The 20,652-nt window shown below is 41.8% G+C and overlaps 1 protein-coding gene across 3 annotated transcripts; it reads left to right on the plus strand.

Moving 5' to 3' along the window:
* The first annotated feature begins 374 nt into the window (after positions 1–374).
* On the plus strand, positions 375–13,484 carry LOC139552320 (inactive phospholipid phosphatase 7-like). 3 transcript variants are annotated; one of them, XM_071363947.1, is made up of 4 exons: positions 375–621; positions 824–923; positions 1,042–1,543; positions 10,354–13,484. In XM_071363947.1, the coding sequence occupies exons 3-4, from the start codon at positions 1,066–1,068 to the stop codon at positions 10,740–10,742; spliced, it is 867 nt and encodes a 288-aa protein (XP_071220048.1). In that variant the 5' UTR covers positions 375–621; positions 824–923; positions 1,042–1,065; the 3' UTR covers positions 10,743–13,484. The 3 variants fall into 3 exon arrangements, with proteins under 3 accessions (XP_071220048.1, XP_071220046.1, XP_071220047.1); XM_071363945.1 differs by having other exon boundaries at positions 824–1,543; XM_071363946.1 differs by lacking the exon at positions 824–923.
* The last annotated feature ends 7,168 nt before the right edge of the window (positions 13,485–20,652 follow it).

Genomic DNA, 20,652 nt, shown 5'->3' on the forward strand with positions numbered 1-20,652 from the left:
TTTGCTATATTTATTAAATGACACATAATTCAGGCTATAATAGGCCTACTTCCATCAGTCAAAGTGAAGTGAATAGCCCTAATTGAATTGAATATTTTTGAGCAATGTAATAGGCTATAGTCTATAACTCACATCAATTTGGATGCATGACCAATTATAAAATATAAATAGGTGAATATTCAATAACAAAATAAATCATTTAAATGTAGGCCTACTTTGAATGCTCCTGAGAAAACCCCTTTTATTATCTATAGGATAAAGTAAGTTTTCATAATTGAATGTTTTTCTTTTCTTCTATTTTGGTTCGTGCTGAGAGCGTCTCTGTCGCTGTCCATTTAAGCACCTTGGAGAACTCCCATCTGGAAGAGCGCGTCCGTAGATGAGCGCGGAGGAAGTGGGACTGTGCGTAGGCTACGTCATGTCCACGGAAAACGACTGACTATCGAAAGAGCTCTCCTCTTTTGTAAATACTGAATGACTCGCCGAGCTGACTATGGATGCTTGTTCCTTGATTGACTTTAATAGTATCGGGGCTACAGTGTATCTGTCTAACTAAGAATTCCTTGACGCGTTCTCCAAATTCCATTCGTGAACGATAGCCCATTCTTATACATTGGCCTGGTAAGACGATAACAAAAATGTGTCTTTGTCGTTGAGCATAACAGACAAAGTAAAACCAGTGTATTTAGTTTCTGCCGTTCAGGATCAAAACAAAACATTATGCCATTCCATGTTAGTTGCTGATGGTCGTATATTTTAGTTTATGACATGTTAAATGCTGATGATGTTTCACTGTAGATTGTATCTCGTTTGATTGGCCCAGGCAGATGCCAGTCAAGCCTCTTTGTGCCTGCATGGATCCGGTTGTAGGCTTAACACAGCAGCATGGGCAGCGCGCATTCCAACAGGCCTAAATATATCTGGTAGGGACGCAGTGGGGGAAGGAGAGGGCGACAGAGCTTAGCTTTGGATATTTAGCCTTCGTGGTTAAAACGAGAAATTGACCTTCTGAAACGTAATACAGTAACTTTTTTCACCAAGGTGGCGAAGTGGGACCAACCCAAAATGCCCGCAATTCCGAGTTCTAGGTCCAGGACGCGGGATCGGAACAACGTCATGAGCAGACCCGAGTTCATGTCCCTGAACCAGCCCCTTTGGAGCGGCAACTCGGAGAGCCGGGGAAACTCAAGGCGACCTGGTCAACCCAAACACCAAGCAAGCCTGCCGTGCGACCCGCAGGAACCTACTGACAGTGCCAACAAGGACCGGAAAGAGCCCACGAAACTGCCCGAGGAGGACTGTATCCAGCTGAACCCTTCCTTCAAGGGGATAGCGATGAGCTCCCTCCTCGCCATTGACATTTGTATGTCCAAGCGCCTGGGGGTCTGCGCCTACACGTCGTCGTCTTGGGGAACGGTTCGTTCCATGGTCACCCTACTTGCGTTCACGGGACACGGCATCACGTGGATCATTGGCACTATTGTGTGTCTGACAAGGAGTAATACGCTGGCGGGACAAGAGGTCTTGGTCAATCTATTACTTGGTAAATGCACGCCTCACTCTACTCAAAACACATTGTGTAATAATTCAGCTATTTAATTGTACACATATGATTCAGCTCTTCTTTAATGGTTTTGTTATTATGCTATAGTGTGTCTATCAATGTATGCATTTTTTTATTAATAGGTATAGGCTAGGCAGTCTACTGATATGATCACATCTCTACTTCCTTATCCCAGGGCCTGTATTAGGCCTATATAACCCATGTCAATAGGCTAATATTTATGCCATAATTGTTAACTGTTAATGCTTCTCACTAAAATATGTCATTGTCCACCAGAAGTTAAAGCATCCCATGGTAGAGGATCAGAAGCAGGTAATTAGGAAATCCTATCCCTTCATGGTCCCTCTCTCCTTCACCCAGCACAGAAGCAGGCCTGGGGAACAGGTGCTAGGCTCCACATATCACAAGTTTACTTTGGACTGAAGAACTATAAGTAGACATTTTATCAAGCCAGGGGCCTACATTGAAAGACTCAGTGAAGTCATTATCATCAGTGTTGTTCAAGCATAGCACTTCTTATCCCCACTATGGCAGCTGGTACAAAATCTACAGTGGAATAATTTTCCAAAGTACCTCATTTAAGTAAATATACTTGATTATACTTACTTCCTTAATAGGTGTTTTCCCTACATTAGCTATATTAATGCGAATGTAACAGATTTCTCTAACTAGCGGTAATGAAATCAACCTACAGTTGAAGTGGGAAGTTTACATAGAGTACACTTAGGTTGGAGTCATTAAAACTTGTTTTTCAATCACTACACAAATTTCTTGTTAACAAACTATAGTTTTGGCAAGTCGGTTAGGACATCTACTTTGTGCATATCACAAGTCATTTTCCAACAATTGTTTACAGACAGATTATTTCACTTATAATTCCCCGTATCACAATTCCAGTTGGTCAGAAGTTTACATACACTAAGTTGACTGTGCCTTTCAACAGCTTGGAAAATGCCAGAAAATGATGGATCGTTGTTCCGTCAAAGGTACAGTTGTAAATCATGCAGCGTGTTTTGTCAAGATCGCAGATTTTAGAGAAACAACAAATGTTGGAACATATAAGTGTCTTATATCGTCAGAAAGCTTAAATTCTTGTCAATTTAACTGCACAGTCCAATTTACAGTAGCTGTTACTGCGAAAAAATGCTATTGTTTGAGGAGAGTTCCTGACAACAAAACATATTTTTCACCGCGATAGGTTTGATAAATTCACCTCTAAAGGTGAAATGTGTACTTACATTCTGAAATCTTGCTCTGATTTATCATCCAAAGGGTCCCAGAAATAACAGGAAGTGTCGTTTTGTTAGATAAAATCATTTTTCATATCTTAAAAAGGTCCATATAGCATGCACGATCGATTTTGTATTTCCACTCGTTCAATTTGCAAAGAAAGGAATCTGTGAAAATCTCACCCTAAACATTGTTTCTACAACTCAAATCACATTTGTATGTATTCCTCAGTGAAGTCTTGTTACCTTCTAGGATCTCTATGTCATTAGGGGTGTAGTATATCCTATAGGACACCATATTTGGTCAGAGAGCAACTCCTTCATGGCACGCCGATGACGCTGGCGTCCATCACTTGAACGACTGTATATTTGTCAAATATGCACCAATCTGGGTCAAACAAAGCTAGCTAGATAGCCATGTATATGTCATAAAATGTAGCTACCTGCCTTTAAATTTCGGACAAAAATTATAAGGATATTCAGAGGTATGAAGTTATGAAAACTGGTTGTTTTGCAAATGTTGAACTTATAATATGGCTACTAATACATGGAAAGCTAAATGAAAGTCCAAGTATACAGATCTGACAATATTCTTGCAGAAAATGTAATATGAATGCGAATGTCTCCTTCACGATTTGCCCAAATGTACCTGGCGAATTCACACTAAAAGTCTTGTAGTTCACTCATACTTCAAGTTATCCATCTGAAACTTTGCACAAACACTGCTGCCATCTTGTGGACACTATCAGAATTACAATGAGAGTGATATATCTAGAACTGTGCCCTTAATCTTGCATTTCAAAGATGGTGGAAGAAAAATACTGTTTTTTTCTTTGTATTTTCTGCTACCAGATCTATTGTGATATATTCTCCTACATTCAATTCACATTTCCACAAACTTCAAAGTGTTTCCTTTCAAATGGTACCAGGAATATGCATATCCTTGCTTCAGGGCCTGAGCTACAGGCAGTTAGATTTGGGTATATCATTTTGGCGAAATTAAAAGAAGGGGGCTGTCCCTAAGAAGCTTTAAGCAGCTTGGAAAATTCCAGAAGACGATGTCATGGCTTTAGAAGCTTCTGATAGGCTAATTGACATAATTTGAGTCAATTGGAGGTGTACCTGTGGATGTATTTCAAGGCCTACCTTCAAACTCAGTGCCTCTTTGCATGACGTCATGGAAAAATCTAAAGAAATCAGCCAAGACCTTAGAAAACAATTGTAGACCTCCACAAGTCTGGTTCATCCTTGGGAGCAATTTCCAAACGCCTGAAGGTACCACGTTCATCTGTACAAACAATAGTACGCAAGTATAAACACCATGGAACCACGCAGTCTTCATACCACTCAGGAAGGAGACGTGTTCTGTCTCCTAGAGATGAACGTACTTTGGTGCGAAAGGGAAAATCAATCCCAGAACAGCAAAGGACCTTGTGAAGATGCTGGAGGAAACAGGTACAAAAGTATCTATATCCACAGTAAAACGAGTCCTATATCGACATAACCTGAAAGGCCGCTCAGCAAGGAAGAAGCCAGTGCTCCAAAACCGCCATAAAAAGCCAGACTACGGTTTGCAACTGCACATGGGGACAAAGATTGTACTTTTTCCTCTGGTCTGATGAAACAAAAAAACAAAAACAAAAAACTGTTTGTCCATAATGACCATCATTATGTTTGGAGGAAAAAGGGGGATGCTTGCAAGCCGAAGAACACCATCCCAACCGTGAAGCACTGGGGTGGCAGCATCATGTTGTGGGGGTGCTTTGCTGCAGGAGGGACTGGTGCACTTCACAAAATAGATGGCATCATGAGGGAGGAAAATATGGTGGATATATGGAAGCAACATCTCAAGACATCAGTCAGGAAGTTAAAGCTTGGTCGCAAATGGGTCTTCCAAATGGACAATGACCCCAAGCATACTTCCAAAGTTGTGGCAAAATGGATTAAGGACAACAACGGCAAGGTATTGGAGTGGCCATCACAAAGCCCTGACCACAATCCTATAGAAAATGTGTGGGCAGAACTGAAAAAGCGTGTGCGAGCAAGGAGGCCTACAAACCTGACTCAGTTCCACCAGCTCTGTCAGGAGGAATGGGCCAAAATTCACCCAACTTTTTGTGGGAAGCTTGTGGAAGTTTGACCCAAGTTAAACAATTTAATGGCAATGCTACCAAATACTAATTGAGTGTATGTAAACTTCTGACCCACTGGGAATGTGATGAAGAAATTAAAGCTGAAATAAATCATTCTCTCTACTATTATTCTGACATTTCACATTCTTTAAAATAAAGTGGTGATCCTAACTGACCAGGATTTTTACTAGGATTAAATGTCAGGAATTGTGAAAAATTGAGTTTAAATGTATTTGGCTAAGGTGTATGTAAACTTCTGACTTCAACTGTAGATGGTGAACTTATTTTAGGTGGTTATTTTGACACACGTCTCTGAAGGAAACCAGCAGGCTATACCCCAGACTGATTGTGTCAATTTATACATTTCTCTGAACAAATTGGTGTGTGTGTGTGTGTGCGTGCGTGCGTGCGTGCGTGTGTGTGAGATAGTTCAAAAGTACTATACATACATTGTTCCCATTCAGGTATGTGCCACTGAAGCTAAGCAGGGTTGGTCCTGGTCGATCCCTGGATGGGAGACCAGATGCTGCTGGAAGGGGTGTTGTAGTTCCAGTAGGAGGCACTCTTCTCTGGTCTAAAAAAATATCCCAATGCCCCAGTGCAGTGATTGGGGACATTGCCCTGTGTATGGTGCTGTCTTTCCGGATGGGACATTAAACGGGTGTTCCTCACTCTCTGTGGGCTTCCAATATGGGCTGGTTCATACCAATATGGGCTGGTTCCCTTTCGACACCTGAAATCTTGAGGGATTCTATTGTAACTCCTGTGCTGGATGCCTGGTTGCTTTGGGCTGATGTGTGTGGGAGGGTTGTGTGTGTTATACCAGTAGAGTGATTACTCAGAAAAACACTGCAAATCTGTGGACTAAATCTATATTGTGTTCAGTCTATAATCTGTTTAATTTGGTAAAGTTTGGGCTATTGTGTTTGTAGCAATGTTCAGGTCATTGTTCAGGTCATTAATAGTGATCCTGGATAGGATAGGGAACCACCGTGTTTGAACAACCATCCTGATTAAGGCAGCTGTGAATGCAGTATCATTCACAATAGCATCTCTATCTCGCTTCATTTTGACTTCAGGTTGAGATCCGGTTACTGTGCTGGCCACTCCATTATAGACAGAATACCAGCTGACTGTTTCTTCCCTAAATAGTTATTGCATAGTTTTGAACTGTGCTTTGGGTCATAGTCCTGTTGTAAGAGGAAATTGGCTCCAATTAAGCACCATCCACGACATGGCGTTGCAAAAGGGAGTGATAGCCTTCCTTCTTCAAGACCCCTTTTACCCTGTACAAATCACCCACTTTACCACCACCAAAGCACCCCCAGACCATCACATTACCCCCACCATGCTTGACAGATGGCGTCAAGCACTCCTCCAGCATCTTAATTTTTTCTGCGTCTCACGAATGTTCTTCTTTGTGATCCGAACACCTCAAACTTAGATTTGTCTGTCCATAACACTTTTTTCCAATCTTTCTCTGTCCAGCGTCTGTGTTATTTTTCCCATCTTATTGCCCAGTCTGAGATATGGCTTTTTCTTTGCAACTCTGCCTAGAAGGCCAGCATCCCGGAGTCGCCTCTTCACTTTTGACGTTGAGACTGGTGTTTTGTGGGTACTATTTAATGAAGCTGCCAGTTGAGGACTTGTAAGGCGTCTGTTTCTCAAACTAGACACTCTAATGTACTTGTCCTCTTGCTCAGGTGTGCACCGGGGCCTCCCACTCCTCTTTCTATTCTGGTTTGAGCCAGTTTGCACTGTTCTGTGAAGTTAGTAGTACACAGCGTTGTATGAGATTTTCAGTTTCTTGTCAATTTCTCGCATGGAATAGCCTTCATTTCTCAGAACAAGAATAGACTCACGAGTTTGAAATGATAGTTCTTTGTTTCTTGCCATTTTGAGCCTGTAATCGAACTCACAAATGCTGATGCTTCAGATTCTCAACTAGTCTAAAGAAGGCCAGTTTTATTGCTTAACATAATTGCAAAAGGGTTTTCTAATGATCAATTAGACTTTTTAAAATGCTAAACTTGGATTAGCTAACACAACGTGCCATTGGAACACAGGAGTGATGGTTGCTGATAATGGTTCTCTGTACGCCTATGTCGATATTCCATTAAAAATCAGCCATTTCCAGCTACAATAGTCATTTACAACATTAACAATGTCTACACTGTATTTCTGATCAATTTTATGTTATTTTAATGGACAAAACACTTGCTTTTCTCTCAAAAACAAGGACATTTCTAAGTGACCACAAACTTTGGAACAGTAGTGTACATATGTTTAGCTTGGAAGTGCATCATAGATAACATTGACTCTAGGCTGGTGCAATCCGTGGCTTGGCTCTCCTCCTCCCTCACCTTCAGTAGTGCTGAGGTGGGCTATATCAGGGGGCAGAGCTGGGTCCTGTAGCTGGCACCATTGACTTTCATTGGCAGCTCAGCACTGTGTCCCCACTGTCCCAGAATGACCCCCAAGGTACCTCATACTCACTTCCATGCTGTCCATTCCCCTCTCTCTACCTTCTTTCAATTTCCTCAACTTTCCTTTTTCATCCTTCCATCCTTTTTCATCCTTCCATCCTTAACTCCTTCCTATCTTTCTTTCCTTCATTTCCACCATCTCTCCCTCCCTCATTCATTCCACCAACTCCCAAATCTTAATGGTCTGTGAAAACTGTGAATTCTAATTTGCTAGAAGTCTACTTTACAATAGAACTAGGGTGTTGTGTGTGGGTGTACAGGAAGGAGACAGTGTCATCAATGTCTGAATCCTGAGTCCTGACAGGTTCCACAGGGTGGGGTGGAAGCCGGGTAATCAAAATTAAAGGTGGGGATATTTTGGGCCGCACATAGAGGGTTGGATGCTGCTAAAAAGAGACTGAAAAGAGACACTTTAGGACGGGATCAAGTACTGTAGGTTAGTCATATCCAAATAATTAATAATGATCTATCACACCCAATCATAAGTAAGTCTATTATACTGTACATCTATATTATTCAAGTCTTTTCCATTCTTATTACAAAGGTTTCAGGTGGAAAACGTTTCTATCTCAGTATTTCACTTGCAAAAACTCTCAGCAACAGTCGCCTCAGATCAAATCACTACACAGATAGCCAAGTGCACATACAGTAAGCCAAAGCTGAACTATAAGCTAGGTGCTCTCAGTTCTGTGCTAGCTTCCAGACCTATTTAGAGAGTAACTGGGCTGCTAGCCTGATAATGTGGCCGATTGGGATGCTGTAGCACAGAGGCTTATACATTCTGATCACACACAGGGAAGAGAGAGGGGATGTAGCGATGCGCACCTGTTCCACAAACTCTTGGCTCTTCTTAACCTTTTACTAAAGTGGGCTAAATCAGGGTCACACAGAGTGTTTCTTGGTAGTCTGAAACAAATCTACTTTGAAACAAACATACACTTCACACACATGGTTATGGCCTTTCAAAAAAGAAGACACCTGTACATGTCAGATATAGAGTTGGAATGCATTCCATTTTGAGTTTATATACACTACCGGTCAAAAGTTTTAAAACACCTACTCATTCAAGGATTTTTCTTTATTTTGAATATTTTCTACATTCTAGAATAATAGTGAAGACATCAAAACTATTAAATAGCACATATGGAGTTTTTAGTTTTTTTAAAACAAATCCAAATATATTTTATATTTGAGATTCTTCAAATATCCACCCTTTACCTTGATGACAGCTTTGCACACTCTTGGTATTCTCTCAACCAGCTTCACTTGGAGTGCTTTTCCAACAGTCTTGAAGGAGTTCCCACATATGCTGAGCACTTGTTGGCTACTTTTCCTTCACTCTACAGTCTGACTCATCCCAAACCATCTCAATTTGGTTGAGGTCGGGGGATTGTGGGGGCCCGGTCATCTGATGCAGCACTCCATCTCTCTCCTTCTTGGTCAAATAGCCCTTACACAGCCTGGAGGTGTGTTTGGTCATTGTCCTGTTGAAAAACAAATGATAGTCCCACTAAGCACAAACCAGATGGGATGGCGTATTACTGCAGAATGCTGTTGTAGCCATGCTGGTTAAGTGTGCCTTGAATTCTAAATAAATCACAGTATCACCAGCAAAGCACCCCCACACTATAACACTTCCTCATTCGCGCTTTACGTGGGAAATACAAATGCGGAGATCATCCGTTCACCCACACCGCTTCTCACAAAGACACAGCGGTTAGAACCAAAAATCTCCAATTTGGACTCCAGACCAAAGAACACATTTCCACCAGTCTAATGTCCATTGCGCGTGTTTCTTGGCACAAGCAAGTCTCTTCTTATTATTGGTGTCCTTTAGTAGTGGTTTCTTTGCAGTAATTCTACCATGAAGGCCTGATTCACGCAGTCTCTTCTGAACAGTTGATGTTGAGATGTGTCTGTTACTTGAACTTTGAAGCATTTATTTTGGCTGCTATTTCTGAGGCTGGTAACTCTAATGAACTTAATCCTCTGCAGCAGAGGTAACTCTGGGGCTTCCTTTCCTGTGGCTGTCCTCATGAGAGCCAGTTTCATAAACGCTTGATGGTTTTTGCGACCGCACTTGAACAAACTTTCAAAGTTCTTGAAATGTTCCGTATTGACTGACCTTCATGTCTTAAAGTAATGATGGACTGTCGTTTCTCTTTGCTTATGTGAGCTGTTCTTACCTTAATATAGACTTGGTCTTTTACCAAATATGGCTATCTTCTGTATACCCCCCTAACTTGTCACAACACAACCGATTGGCTCAAACACATTAAGAAGGAAATTGATTCCACAAATAACTTTTAAGAAGCCACACCTGTTAATTGAAATGCATTCCAATTGACTACCCCATGAAGCTGGTTGAGAGAATGCCAAGAGTGTGCAAAGCCGTCTTCAAGGCAAAGGGTGGCTATTTGGAGAATCTCAAATATAAAATATATATTCATTTAACAGTTTTTTGGTTATTACATTATTCCATAGGTGTTATTTCATAGTTTTGATGTCTTCACTATTATTCTACAATGTAATAAATAAAGAAAAACTCTTGAATGAGTACTTTTGACCGGTAATGTACATCACAGAAGACTGAAATATATCAAAACTGTTTGACATAGAAACACCAGATTTTCTGCAGATTCCAAAAAATAATGTTTATTAATTGTGAAAAATATGAATAACATTCCATCCATGAGACCACAAGGTCATTTGACTGCAGGAAAGGGCTACAAGCCACTGTGTCATTGCTGGGGTACCGCCTGGCCTGCCTCGTTGCTTCATCACTGATGCTTAGCCCTATAACAGATATAGAGCAAATTACACGAACTACAAGCTAATTGGTCGCCATGGGTTTTTGGCTGGAGATATTGTGTGTTGTGGTTTACTGACCTGTGGTTAATTGATTTAGTTTGGCTGTTTCATGCAACATCTTCTCTCCTCAGCCCTCCTGCTTGATGTCATGACAGTGGCCGGAGTCCAGAAGCTGATCAAACGCAAAGGACCCTGGGAGATGAGTCCGGGATTCCTGGACTACTGTGTCATGGATGTGTACTCCTTCCCAGCGGCCCACGCCAGCCGCGCCGCAATGGTGTCCAAGTTCCTGCTTTCCCACCTGGTCCTGGCCGTCCCTCTTCGCATACTGCTGGTGCTCTGGGCCTTCCTGGTGGGCATGTCCCGGGTGCTGTTGGGTAGACACCATCTGACCGACATGGCGTGTGGCTTCGCCCTGGGCCTTCTGCATTTCAGCCTGGTGGAGACGGTGTGGCTGTCGTCCAGCGCCTGTCAAACCCTCATCTCTATAGGGACCCTCAGCTGGAGCTCCTTCTACTGAACACAGGGCCAGGAGTTCTTCCTGATGTGATCTGGAACAGAGTTTTCCCTGATCAAGGCCTACTGTCAAAGGCTGCATTAGACCTACGTATAGGCTTTATCTTGATTTCCTTTCAATGATGTTTGTATTTTTCTGCTGGAAACTATCATTTGTTTAAACTATACATTTTTGAGAAACAGGTGGACTGGACTCCAAATGTGAATAGATTTTTGCTGTCATTGAATTGTGCTGTATGTGTTAAACAAAAACATGATTGTTGTCTAGAAGATCAGGGATTTTGCTACAGGGTTAAATATTTATCCTATCCAAATAAGTTTCAAAAGATAGTTTTGATTAGTTTAAGGCAAGCGGTTTCATCATAGATCTCTGTATGTTGTATATCCCACATTGTTTGCCTTCTCTGCTGCAATCTAAGCATTAACCAAGCAGATAGACACAGTTAGTTTATGGTGCTGATTTCATGCCTCACTGAGTAACTGAACAACGTCTGTGTGAAGTCATCTACAGTACATCAGGCTTGGGGTTACCATTGATACTGTGACATATGTGTGTGTATATGGGTGATTGTGTGTGTGCATATGTCTGTGTGTGTGTTTGTATGCCTCCATGCAAGATTTCTTATGTGTGTACCTTTGTGAGTCAAATGTAATGTCTTTTGGAGGGTAAAAGTCACTGAGTAAACCTTTGCTGGGTAGTCCTGAATGTCCTAAGTCCTGAATGTTCACTGGCATGTACAAAAAATGAATTATACCCGATATCAAAGGCTTTTTTACCTACTGTATGCCTTCATGTATTTCATTTATTGGTCTTCTGCTATCTCTTTTGGTTGTTTATTTTTGTTGTGATATTATGGACTTGGGAACCAAACTATTTAAGCTGTAGCCTTTTTGCTTTCGCAAAAAAATATTTAATTGGGTTGAACCTGTATACAGTGGGGAGAACAAGTATTTGATACACTGCCGATTTTGCAGGTTTTTCTACTTACAAAGCATGTAGAGGTCTGTAATTTTTATCATAGGTACACTTTAACTGTGAGAGACGGAATCTAAAACAAAAATCCAGAAAATCACATTGTATGATTTTTAAGTAATTCATTTGCATTTTATTGCATGACATAAGTATTTGATCACCTACCAACCAGTAAGAATTCCGGCTCTCACAGACCTGTTAGTTTTTCTTTAAGAAGCCCTCCTGTTCTCCACTCATTACCTGTATTAACTGCACCTGTTTGAACTCGTTACCTGTATAAAAGACACCTGTCCACACACTCAATCAAACAGACTCCAACCTCTCCACAATGGCCAAGACCAGAGAGCTGTGTAAGGACATCAGGGATAAAATTGTAGACCTACACAAGGCTGGGATGGGCTACAGGACAATAGGCAAGCAGCTTGGTGAGAAGGCAACAACTGTTGGTGCAATTATTAGAAAATGGAAGAAGTTCAAGATGACGGTCAATCACCCTCGGTCTGGGGCTCCATGCAAGATCTCACCTCGTGGGGCATCAATGATCATGAGGAAGGTGAGGGATCACCCCAGAACTACACGGCAGGACCTGGTCAATGACCGGAAGAGAGCTGGGACCACAGTCTCAAAGAAAACCATTAGTAACACACTACGCCGTCATGGATTAAAATCCTGCAGCGCACGCAAGGTCCCCCTGCTCAAGCCAGCGCATGTCCAGGCCCGTCTGAAGTTTGCCAATGACCATCTGGATGATCCAGAGGAGGAATGGGAGAAGGTCATGTGGTCTGATGAGACAAAAATAGAGCTTTTTGGTCTAAACTCCACTCGCCGTGTTTGGAGGAAGAAGAAGGATGAGTACAACCCCAAGAACACCATCCCAACCGTGAAGCATGGAGGTGGAAACATCATTCTTTGGGGATGCTTTTCTGCAAAGGGGACAGGACGACTCTACCGTATTGAGGGGAGGATGGGGCCATGTATCGCGAGATCTTGGCCAACAACCTCCTTCCCTCAGTAAGAGCATTGAAGATGGGTCGTGGCTGGGTCTTCCAGCATGACAACGACTCAAAACAGACAGCCAGGGCAACTAAGGAGTGCCTCCGTAAGAAGCATCTCAAGGTCCTGGAGTGGCCTAGCCAGTCTCCAGACCTGAACCCAATAGAAAATCTTTGGAGGGAGCTGAAAGTCCGTATTGCCCAGCGACAGCCCCGAAACCTGAAAGATCTGGAGAAGGTCTGTATGGAGGAGTGGGCCAAAATCCCTGCTGCAGTGTGTGCAAACCTGGTCAAGAACTACAGGAAACGTATGATCTCTGTAATTGCAAACAAAGGTTTCTGTACCAAATATTAAGTTCTGCTTTTCTGATGTATCAAATACTTATGTCATGCAATAAAATGCAAATGAATTACTTAAAAATCATACAATGTGATTTTCTGGATTTTTGTTTTAGATTCCGACTCTCACAGTAGAAGTGTACCTATGATAAAAATGACAGACCTCTACGTGCTTTGTAAGTAGGAAAACCTGCAAAATCGGCAGTGTATCAAATACTTGTTCTCCCCACTGTATATGTATGTATGTATGTGATATTGCATTAGTGCAAGTCAGCATGTTTTGTTTTGTACAAGGATGACAAGAAAGTCATCTTTTCATGCAGTGTTTGAATTTATCCAGTCTAATTTGCTAAATTAAGAAGATGGCTGGATAGTCTTTTTAAGATGTGGATGTCTTTCCTGCGTTGTTTATGCATGCCCATAAATATACCATTTGCCATGACTTATGGTATATTGTTGTTTTTCTGTGTGTGTGTGTGTGTGTGTGCTTGTGCGTGCGTGTGACATTCATTTTTTGATTGTGGTGGATGCTTTTAAGAACATGTCAATGTGCTAAACCCAAGTAATGGCTGTATTTGGACTCATTGACCACAAAATTGATTGGTAGCCACCACCTGAAAACCATTGATTTACATGACTCCACTCCATCAATATGCCTCACTGTCTGCAGTTACTCATCAGTAATGAAGCTGAAACAACAGCTTCCTTATTTATTCAGGGAAAAACCATTGAGATACATGTATCACAGCTGACCACACACACACACACACACACACACACACACACACACACACACAAAGTTGCATGGTCAGCCTCTCACCATTTACATACACTCCACAGAAGGAGCTGAGCCACACGTGTCTCCCCTTTTACGGGGAAGAAGGACGGGAACAAAGGAGGGATAATCTGTCTCAGCAGATGGGAAAAGGGCATTTACGGTGCCTTCAGAAAGTATTCGCACCGCTTGACTTTTTCCACATTTTGTTGTGTTACAGTCTGCATTTTGATTTCACTGGCATACACCCAATACCCCATAATGTCAAAGTGGAATCATGTTTTCCATTTTATTTTATTTTTTATACAAAATTAAAAGCTGAAATGTCATGAGTCAGTAAGTATTCAACCCCTTTGTTATGGCACACTAAATAAGTAAAAATGTGCTAAACAAGACACATAATAAATTGCATGGACTCACTTTGTGTGCAATAATAGTGTTCATCTCTCTAACCCACACAGACAATGATATGTGGCGGAGATCTTTGTGGGCTATACTCGGCCTTGTCTCAGGATGGTAAGTTGGTGGTTGAAGATATCCCTCTAGTGGTGTGGGGGCTGTGCTTTGGCAAAGTGGGTGGGGTTATATCCTTCCTGTTTGGCCCTGTCCGGGGGTATCATCGGATGGGGCCACAGTGTCTCCTGACCCCTCCTGTCTCAGCCTCCAGTATTTATGCTGCAGTAGTTTATGTGTCGGGGGGCTAGGGTCAGTTTGTTATATCTGGAATACTTCTCCTGTCTTATCTGGTGTCCTGTGTGAATTTAAGTATGCTCTCTCTAATTATCTCTTTCTTTCTTTCTCGGAAAACCTGAGCCCTAGGACCATGCCTCAGGACTACCTGGCATGATGACTCCTTGCTGTGATTATTATTATTTGACCATGCTGGTCATTTATGAACATTTGAACATCTTGGCCATGTTCTGTTATAATCTCCACCCGGCACAGCCAGAAGAGGACTGGCCACCCCTCATAGCCTGGTTCCTCTCTAGGTTTCATCCTAGGTTTTGGCCTTTCTAGGGAGTTTTTCCTAGCCACCGTGCTTCTACACCTGCATTGTTTGCTGTTTGGGGTTTTAGGCTGGGTTTCTGTACAGCACTTTGAGATATCAGCTGATGTAAGAAGGGCTATATAAATACATTTGATTTGATGGTAAGGTCCCTCAGTCAAGAAGTGAATTGTAAACACAGATTCAACCACAAAGGCCAGGGAGGTTTTCTAATGCCTCTCAAAGAAGGGCAACTATTGGTAGTTGGGTCAAAAATAAAAAGCAAACATTGAATATCCCTTTGGGCACGGTGAAGTTATTCATTACACTTTGGATGGTGTATCAATACACCCAGTCACTACAAAGATATAAGGGTCCTTCTTAACTCAGTTGCCTGAGAGGAAGGAAATTGTTTACGGATTTCGCCATGAGGACTGTGTTTAATGGCTGTGATAGGAAAAAACTGAGGATGGATCAACAACACTGTTTTTACTCCACAATACTACCCTAAATGACAGAGTGAAAAGAAGTAAGCATGTACAGAATAAAAATATTCCAAAACATGCATCCTGTTTGCAATAAGGCACTAAAGTAAAACTGCTAAAAATGTTGCAAAGAAATGAACGTTGTATCCTAAATACAAAGCATTATGTTTGGGGTAAATCCAACACAACACATTACTGAATTCCACTCTTCATATTTTCAAGCATGGTGGTGGCTGCATCATGTTATGGGTATGCTTGGCATCGGCAAGGACTATGGAGTTTTTTCGGATAAAAATAAATGGAATAGAGCTAAGCACAGGCAAAATCCTAGAGGGAAACCTGGTTCAATCTGCTTTCCAACAGACACTGGGAGACAAATTCACCTTTCAGCAGGACAATAACCTAAAACACAAGGCCAAATATACACTGGAGTTGCATACCAAGACGACATTGAATGTTCCTGAGTGGCCTAGTTACAGTTAGGACTTAAATCCTAAAATCGGCTTAAAAATCTAAGGCAAGACTTGAAAATGGCTGTCTCGCAATGATCAACAACCAGCTAGAGCTTGAATAATTTGTTTAAGAATAATGTGCAAATATTTTATAATCCAGATGTGCAAAGCTCTTAGAGACTTACCCAGAAAGACTCACAGTTGTAATAGCTGCCAAATGTGATTCTAACATGTATTGACTCATGTAATGAGATATTTCTGTATTAAATTTTCAATAAATTTGCTAAAATTTAGAAAAGAATATTTTCACTTTGTCATTATGGGATATTGTGTGTAGATGAGTGAGAAAGAAATCTATTGAATCGATTTTGAATTGACTGTAGGGGGGTATTAATATTTTCTGAAGGCACTGTACGTATCATACTTCCTCCATCCTCTGCTTTTGTCTTGTCCAAAGGTCACATATTATTATACAGCTCCGGACTGAAGGGCAGCTCCGGACTGAGAGGCAGCTCCGGACTCAAGGGCGGCTCAGGCGCCTCTGGACTGAAGGGCGGCTCAGGCGCCTCTGGACTGAAGGGCGACTCAGGCGGCTCTGGACTGAAGGGCGACTCAGGCGGCTCTGGACTGAAGGGCGACTCAGGCGGCTCTGGACTGAAGGGCGACTCAGGCGGCTCTGGACTGAAGGGCGACTCAGGCGGCTCTGGACTGAAGGGCGGCTCAGGCGGCTCCTGACTGAAGGGCGGCTCAGGCGGCTCAGGACAGACGGGCGGCTCAGGCGGCTCAGGACAGACGGGCGGCTCAGGCGGCTCAGGACAGACGGGCGGCTCAGGCGGCTCAGGACAGACGGGCAACTCAGGCGGCTCAGGACAGACGGGCGGCTCAGGCGGCTCAGGACAGACGGGCGGCTCAGGCGGCTCAGGACAGACGGGCAGCTCAGGACAGACGGGCGGCTCAGGCGGCGCTGGACAGGAGGGCGGCTCAGGCGGCGCTGGACAGGAGGGCGGCTCAGGCGGCGCTGGACAGGAGGGAGACTCTGACCGCGCTGGACAGACGGGAGCACCTGGAGGAAGGAAACGGAGAGACAGCCTGGTGCGTGGGGCTGCCACCGGAGGCCTGGTACGTAGAGGAGGCACCGGATAGACCGGACCGTAGAGGCGCGCTGCAGGTCTCAGCACTGAGCCTGCCCAACCCTACCTGGCTGAATGCTTCCCATAGCAAGGCCAGTGCGGCGAGGTGGAATAGGCCGCACTGGGCTGTGCTGGCGAACCGGGTACACCATGCGTAGGGCTGGTGCCATGTACCCCGGCCTGAGGAGACGCACTGGAGACCAGATGCGTTGAGCCGGCTTCATGGCACCTGGCTCAATGCCCACTCTAGCCCGGACGATTTTTGGTGCTGCCTCTCTGGCTTCTAGCCTCGGTTTCGTGCTGCTTCCTCATACCGCCTCTCGGCTTTAGCTGCCTCCAGCTCTTCCCGAGGGCGGCGATATTCTCCAGCCTGTGCCCAGGGTCCCTTGCCGTCCAGAATCTCCTCCCAGGTCCAGGAGTCCTGCGATCGCTGCTGCTGCCCGTTACCACGCTGCTTGGTCCTTTGGTGGTGGGTGATTCTGTAACGCTCGTCTTCCTCCTCTTCTGAGGAGGAGTAGTAGGAAGGATCGGAGGACCAATGCGCAGCGTGGTAAGTGTCCATATTTTAATAAAGAAATAGAACACTGAACAAAAACAACAAATTGAACGAACGAAAACGAAACAGTCCCGTATGGAAAAACACAGACACAAGAACAATCACCAACAACCCACAATGACAAAACAGGCTACCTAAATATGGCTCCCAATCAGAGACAACGCCTGACACTTGCCTCTGATTGAGAACCATATCAGGCCAAACACATAGAAACAGACAAACTAGACATACAACATATAATGCCCACTCACATCACACCCTGACCAAACAAAACATAGAAACATACAAAGCAAACTATGGTCAGGGCGTGACAGATACTTTGAAAGAAATATCATTTTCAATTTAAAAAATGAGACATGGCAATCTGCACAAAGGCAAAAAGGCCGTTTTTAAACAATGGATGAGCTTTTCTTATTAATCTACTTGAGAACCATTTAGGGTTCAAATAAAACTTTTGAATGAGTGAAGCTTTTAGAGAGAGGTTTAGTGCTTTTATATTTAATCATCTCAACCCACCCAATTCATTTTCATTATATAGATAGGCTCGTTTCATTTTGTCTGGTTTAGCGTCCCAGATAAAGCAAAATATTTTTTGCTCATATGATTTGAAAAACGAATCATCAGGAGTAGGCAGCGCCATAAGTAAGTGAGGAAACTGAGATATGACTAAGGAGTTAATCAGGGCAATTTTTCCATAAATAGACAGGTATTTACCTCTCCATGGTTGCAGGATCTTGTCTATTTTTACAAGTTTTCTATTGAAATTCATTGTGGAGAGCTTATTTATATCTTTTGTGATATGAATACCGAGTATGTCTACTTCTCCATCAGCCCATTTTATAGGTAAGCTGCAAGGTAATGTAAAATTTTTTAAGGATCCAATACGTAATATTGTACACTTATCATAATTAGGTTTTAGTCCAGAGAGTACAGAAAAGTTATCTAGATCTTTAATGAGACATTTCAGGGATCTAGCTTGCGGACTAAACATAAAACTTGAGTCATCGGCATACATGGACACATTTGTTTTTAAGCCTTGGATTTCTAATCCTCTAATGTTGTTATTGGATCTGATTTTAATAGCTAGCATTTCGATGGCCATAATGAATAGATACGGTGACAGCGGACACCCCAGTTTAACTCTTCTTGACAATTCAAAACTCTCTGAGAAGTAGTAATTATTTACTATTTTACACCTAGGGTTGCTATACATTATTTTTTACCCATTTTATAAGAGAATTACCAAAATTGAAAAAATCCAGGCATTTATAAATAAAATCCAGTCTTACTTTATCAAATGCCTTTTCAAAATCCGCTATACATACCATTCCTGGCTTCTTATATGTTTCATGATGTTCTATTATTTCTTGTAGTTGTCGTATATTATCTCCAATGTATTGTCCATGTAAAAAACCTGTCTGATCAGGATGAACAATACCTGGTAAAACCCTTTTAATTCTGAGTGCTATGCATTTTGCTAAAATTTTTGCATCACAACATTGAAGTGTAAGGGGCCTCCAGTTTTTTAGATAGACCGGGTCTTTATATTTGCCTTCTGGGTCTTGTTTTAAAAATAGAGAAATCAGACCTTCTTGCTGAGTACCTGACCGACTACCATTTCTATAAGAGTAGTTCAAACAATCTAACAATGGAGCTTTAAGTATATCAAAAAAATACTTGATACTACCGGTATGCCATCAAGCCCTGGGGTTTTTCCAGACTGAAAGGATTTAATAGCCTCAAAAAGTTATTCCTCTGTAATTTGGCCTTCACACTGATCTTTCTGTACATTTGTTAATTTTCCATTTTTTATATTATTTGGAAAGAATTCCTTACCGTAATCTTCATTCAGTGGGAGAGGATGAGACGGAAAAGAGAACATCTGCCTAAAATAATTAGCTTCCTCTTTTAAAATATAATTCGGAGAATCATAGATGACTCCGTCTTCAGTAACGAGTTTCTAGAATTATTTTTGTTAGCGTTCCTGTATTGGAGATTCAGGAAGAATTTTGTGCATTTTTCTCCATATTCCATCCAGTTTGCTTTATTTTTGTAATAGATTACATTAGATCGTTCTTGAATAAGTTCCTCAAGTTCTTTTTGTTTTTCCTCTAACTTATTTTGTATCTCTGTAGTATTGTTTTTATTGCTATCTACCTGTACTATTAGTTAATGGATTTCCCTTGTTAGTCTTGTTTCTTTAGCCAGAAACTGCTTTTTTATTATTGATGAATATTGAATTGAATGACCCCTGAAGGTACATTAAAAGGTATCCCAAACAATAAGGGGATTTGCTGAACCTATATTATACTTGAAAAATTCAGTTATAAATTATTTTGTCTTAGTTAAAAATAAGTTGTCCTCCAGTAAACTTTGATTACATTTCCAATATCCCCGTCCACGTGGAAAATCTATAAGAGTTATGTTAATGCCAATTAGATGATGATCCAATCGCATTCTGTCTCCTATTAAAACTTTTTTGACCTTTGATGCAAGAGAGAAAGAGACAAGAAAGTAGTCAAGATGACTAGCTTGATTAAGTCTCCTCCATATATATCTCACTAGGTCGGGATTTTTTAGTCTCCAAATATCCACTATTTCTAATGTCCATAATATTTGTGATTTCCTTAAGGGCACGGTGATGATAGTTTGTAGAGTGATTACCTTTACATTGAAGTACTTAATGCTGTGTTATAGTCTCCTACCATAATGATTAGATCATTTGTTGCCTGTAAGTTAATAAATTGGTATAAATGTTTTCGAAGAAGTGTGGATCATCCTGATTTGGACCATATAGATTAATGAGCCAAATCTCTTTTTCGTCCACTTTCATATTCAAAAGGATCCACCTTCCTTGCGAATCATTCCTGATTATTTGCACCTTCAGATCGATTTTTTTTTTAATGAATATCCTCACACCCTTTGAGTTCCTTTGTCCATGACAGAAAATTAATTCACCACCCCATTCCTTTTTCCACGCAACTTCATCTAAGGATGTAAGTGAGTTTCCTGTAAACAGTATATGTTATATTCCTTTTCTTTTAGCCATGTAAAGACTGATCTTCTTTTTTTATAATCTGCCAAACCATTACAATTATAACTAGCTATACTTATTTCACCCCTTACCATAACTAGATACTATTCTCAGGCTAAATTGACCATAATTAGTGCTTGTAAAGTTACTGCCATCAGAGGTATTAGGAAGGTCAAAACTAGAGCTTTCAAAT

This window comes from Salvelinus alpinus, chromosome 24 (genome assembly GCF_045679555.1).
Source record: "Salvelinus alpinus chromosome 24, SLU_Salpinus.1, whole genome shotgun sequence".
Lineage (NCBI taxonomy): Eukaryota > Metazoa > Chordata > Actinopteri > Salmoniformes > Salmonidae > Salvelinus > Salvelinus alpinus.